The following is a 5,335-nucleotide window of genomic DNA, read 5'->3' as shown; positions in this document are numbered from 1 at the left end:
AAGCGTAAAAAGAAACAGAGGGAGAGAGAGAACATATTGCTGATTTAGTTGCAGCATGAGATTTGTAGAGATCATTATGGTTTTGATTAGGAAAACTTACTCACTGGATGACCATAAAATTCAGATTTTTTTGGAAAACGACAATGTCCAAATATGGCTGTAAATGTAAGTTGTGCCAATTTTTCTTTCAGGCTGCATCCTAAATCTGACTCACAGGACCCTACAATCTACACGGTTCCCATATGTATCTCTGAATGTTTTTGGGGACGCTTACCAACATTTGAAGGTCAGGACTTCTACAATGGAGATGTTACGTCGCTCTTCTGTGTTTGCTGCAGAGGTCTTCGAGGTGTTTGACAGATCCCCCACTGATAAGGAGCTTGTAGCTCAGGGGAAAGCATTATGCAGGGACTTTATCCAAGCCCGACTTCAGCGTGCTGGTCTTGGATGGAACAAACCAGAGCATGGGATTTCTTCTTCAGCAGGTGGACGTATGGCGGAGGTGTCAGCTACCTTTCTTAGATTAGGTCAGTGATTAATGTTGTAAAGGCAACTCGCCAATAGCAATCCTTTCAACATTTATTTGGACTAAGACAGTATGTAAAATATTTGGAATAATTAGATAAAATTCTAAAACCATCTCATCATGGGGACTATCAAAGACATTGCTGGTAGACAAAATGGTGCAAAAAGCTCCAATTTGACTGTCTTTATAGTACCCCCAGGAGATAACTTAAAAATACCAGAATATGCATGTGTATATCTTATCATAATAATACATTATAATGTAAACATTTATTTTTTGAATAATAAAGTATAATTTTTCTACATTCTTACCTTGACAAATCATTATATGCAGGTTTAGATATAATATGCAGGAGAATGCAACACATTTACATTGAATTTTTTAGAGTTCTTGGCAGTCTCCACCTGCTGGAGGTGGTCCTCAATCTAGATTTGATAAATTGTTGTTACCATTTGGTTACAGCTTTTTAGTCACCTGATGATTTATTGTTATTATCCATGTAATACTTACAGGTACAGATAATATTGCAATGTTGAGAGTTGATCAAATAATAACACTTTGACCAGCCAATGAAGTCACATTCAGAATGTTCAGGTTGTCTCTGAGAATCCTTCTTTGCAAGTAATCCAATGGGCAAATTGCAAAACTCAGGCTTTTTATTATGAAATATACAACTTCTGTGGTCAATATTTGGCCCCTTCAAACTACAGTACTCATGACTTGGAGCTATTAGAATTGACCAGTTGGGTACCTTTAAAGGCTCGTGGGGCATGTCAAATACGGGGCATATCTAAGTCAGACCTAAGTTGACCTAGTTGTGGTCAAAGTTTGCATTGGTCTCTTGGGCTTTAGGGATACCCAGTTCCTATAAAGATAAAATTAATTGGAATTTACTGCTGGAAAGTTAAGCTTGATATTTCTCCTGTAGTAGTGTACACTGCAGTCAGCCATGCATCCAATAACACACAACTAGAGAACCCCCTACTTTATTCCCCCTGCCCCAATATTTATATCAACAAACTTCATTAGTAGCACACAGACATAAAGAACCTTCAGATCAATTAATATTCTGAAGCAAAAAGAAGGAGCACATAGTATATGATTATGAAAGCTTAAAGATAATGTTTATCCCGACTGTGCTTCTCTTTTAACTTATAGATAATGTGGAACACTATTGAAACAGCGATGACAGTTTTAAAATAAACACTTAACTTTTCCCAGAGCATGGACAGTCCAAAAATAACTTTACATAGCATCACGTTCCACTCTTTGGCTTTTGTCTGAAGCGTAAAAAGAAACAGAGGGAGAGAGAGAACATATTGCTGATTTAGTTGCAGCATGAGATTTGTAGAGATCATTATGGTTTTGATTAGGAAAACTTACTCACTGGATGACCATAAAATTCAGATTTTTTTGGAAAACGACAATGTCCAAATATGGCTGTAAATGTAAGTTGTGCCAATTTTTCTTTCAGGCTGCATCCTAAATCTGACTCACAGGACCCTACAATCTACACGGTTCCCATATGTATCTCTGAATGTTTTTGGGGACGCTTGCCAACATTTGAAGGTCAGGACTTCTACAATGGAGATGTTACGTCGCTCTTCTGTGTTTGCTGCAGAGGTCTTCGAGGTGTTTGACAGATCCCCCACTGATAAGGAGCTTGTAGCTCAGGGGAAAGCATTATGCAGGGACTTTATCCAAGCCCGACTTCAGCGTGCTGGTCTTGGATGGAACAAACCAGAGCATGGGATTTCTTCTTCAGCAGGTGGACGTATGGCGGAGGTGTCAGCTACCTTTCTTAGATTAGGTCAGTGATTAATGTTGTAAAGGCAACTCGCCAATAGCAATCCTTTCAACATTTATTTGGACTAAGACAGTATGTAAAATATTTGGAATAATTAGATAAAATTCTAAAACCATCTCATCATGGGGACTATCAAAGACATTGCTGGTAGACAAAATGGTGCAAAAAGCTCCAATTTGACTGTCTTTATAGTACCCCCAGGAGATAACTTAAAAATACCAGAATATGCATGTGTATATCTTATCATAATAATACATTATAATGTAAACATTTATTTTTTGAATAATAAAGTATAATTTTTCTACATTCTTACCTTGACAAATCATTATATGCAGGTTTAGATATAATATGCAGGAGAATGCAACACATTTACATTGAATTTTTTAGAGTCCTTGGCAGTCTCCACCTGCTGGAGGTGGTCCTCAATCTAGATTTGATAAGTTGTTGTTACCATTCGGTTACAGCTTTTTAATCACCTGATGATTTATTGTTATGATCCATGTAATACTTACAGGTACAGATAATATTGCAATGTTGAGAGTTGATCAAATAATAACACTTTGACCAGCCAATGAAGTCACATTCAGAATGTTCAGGTTGTCTCTGAGAATCCTTCTTTGCAAGTAATCCAATGGGCAAATTGCAAAACTCAGGCTTTTTATTATGAAATATACAACTTCTGTGGTCAATATTTGGCCCCTTCAAACTACAGTACTCATGACTTGGAGCTATTAGAATTGACCAGTTGGGTACCTTTAAAGGCTCGTGGGGCATGTCAAATACGGGGCATATCTAAGTCAGACCTAAGTTGACCTAGTTGTGGTCAAAGTTTGCATTGGTCTCTTGGGCTTTAGGGATACCCAGTTCCTATAAAGATAAAATTAATTAAAAAATAGGTACATGGGTCACCCTATAGGGTAAGGCAAGCCCACTATTTCACTTAAAGGGTTTTAATTTTTTATCAACAGAGCCCTATTTAATTCCTAAAGGCTTTACAATGTGGCTCTAAATACATAAATTTCTTTGATTGCATTGAAAACTGTCCTGATGCAGCCCTAAAACCACATACTGGCTTAGAATAACATTTCCTACTTTCCCTATGAAGATGGAAAAATCATTTGAAAGCAAATTAGTTAGTGTTGCATGATAAGTCGACTTTAAAGATGGTACAAGGACATCCATGCAATAGGAAGTATTCTAAGAAAGAGCAATTCTTTCTGGTAATAGAACAGATGTAAAATTATTAAATGTATTTCCACTAATTCTTTATCATATGAATGCTTTATTTTATAGAGGTTTCCTGTGGCATATGTCCAAACTGTCCTGGGAAAGCCCAAACACAAGGGAATATAAAATGTATCTGAATTACTGTTTGTATTCTAGTCACATTTTCCTGTTTCCAAGAGTGACCAAGTAATTGTCTTTTACTCATACAATTAAAAGCAAAATTATCAAGTGCATGCTTCTCAAAACAATTCTTGCTTTACAGTCATTTAAGATACAGCTTATGCTACCTGAAAATCTCAAATGGTTTCACGGCCAACTAAACGGGATATTGATCAAGAAGAATTATCAAAGCAATTATGTTAATACATTTAAATATATTAATATCTTTGGAACTGAACTACAAATTCAAATTCCCATTGTGTAACTGTGCACCCACCAACAAAGCCTGGACCTCTTGAGCCTTTTAGCTTCCACTAACAAAGGACAAACCATTAATCACCCCCTTACCTCTTGTACCTCTAGTCTGTAGACACATGGGGCCTGATTTATTAAAGCTCTCCAAGGTTGGAGAGGATACACTTTCATCAGTGAACCTGGGTGATCCAGCAAAACTGGAATGGATCTGGTCTAGGATTGAAAACGTGCTAACAAATAACAAATGACCTTTAGGACATCTATTCCAGGTTTACTTGATCTACCAGGTTCACTGATGAAAGTGTATCCTCTCCAGCCTTGGAGAAATTTAATAAATCAGGCCCATGGTTTCTACTTGATGCTGAGAAATGTAGTCTATTGTTCTTCCTACTTCTGTTTCACATCTGATTGATAGGCCCACCGTCTGGATTTGGAGATGACTATCTGTAGTGAGTTTGCAACTACATTTGGCCCAAAAAACAGGTCCAACACTTTGTAAAACCTGCTGTATTGAGGGGAAATCTAAATGCTCCAGTAACAATTTATAAACTATGGTTGCATGTGGGTCTATTCATTACTTGCAGTGACATATAGGACGTGCTTTCGGGTATAGGAAGATCAACACAATTACTAAAACTAGTATTTATGTACATTGCTACGTAATATGTTGGCACAAACTAAAAAAACTGTTTATTATTATTAGTATTATTAATAATAATAATAATATAATCAGAACAGAAAACAAAATGAGCACAGTATACAAATACAATGAAATTGATTTTAGAAGTTTAGGATGAAAAATGAATAGCTTGCAAAGGAATTTTCACTTTGCTTATTGAATGTGATGAAAATGTATTTGGCAAAGAATACACAGTCATGGATACAAGGAAATAAAAAAAAATACCCATGATTGGATGGTTGAAATGAGATTCCCCTCACTTTTTAAGCTAAGTAAAATGTTCACTTGCAAGGTGATGCATACTCCAGACAAGGTGGGATAGGAAGGGTAATATCACTAGTTACTAAGCTCCGATTTTTTTATGGTCTCTGTAAAAGGTAGAGTTGCATTATGTGGGGACAAAAAAGCAATTCCCCATTAACACAATAAAAATTGTTAAAATGTAAATATGGCCAATAATATAACTACGGGAACTGTTGCTGTAAAGAGATTATCTATCAAATTGAGTGACACGTGGTTTGTTTGCCAACAACTGTCAGGATGGTGATAAGTGTGCAGGATGTGAGAAATGACTTTTACTGAGCTCCTTCAAGGTTGGAAGGAAGCCTCATCATAACATGGCTTGCTGTTGCTACATTAACTCACAGGCCCTAAAATTGATTGCCACATGATAAATACAAAG

The 5,335-nt window shown here is 36.6% G+C and overlaps 1 protein-coding gene across 1 annotated transcript in view; it reads left to right on the top strand.

Moving 5' to 3' along the window:
- Nucleotides 1-1,987: 1,987 nt before the first annotated feature.
- The window catches only part of BOK (BCL2 family apoptosis regulator BOK), a 10,001-nt gene continuing 6,653 nt past the window's right edge, over nucleotides 1,988-5,335 (top strand). The window contains exon 1 of the mRNA XM_072407821.1: nucleotides 1,988-2,336. Within this exon, the coding sequence (XP_072263922.1) occupies nucleotides 2,111-2,336 (226 nt within the window). The 5' untranslated portion in view covers nucleotides 1,988-2,110. The remainder of the gene's footprint in view (nucleotides 2,337-5,335) is intronic.

The sequence above is a fragment of the Pyxicephalus adspersus genome, chromosome 4, assembly GCF_032062135.1.
Source record: "Pyxicephalus adspersus chromosome 4, UCB_Pads_2.0, whole genome shotgun sequence".
NCBI lineage: Eukaryota > Metazoa > Chordata > Amphibia > Anura > Pyxicephalidae > Pyxicephalus > Pyxicephalus adspersus.
Note: the sequence above shows the minus strand (reverse complement) of the source record. Positions and strands in the feature narration are given on the sequence as shown.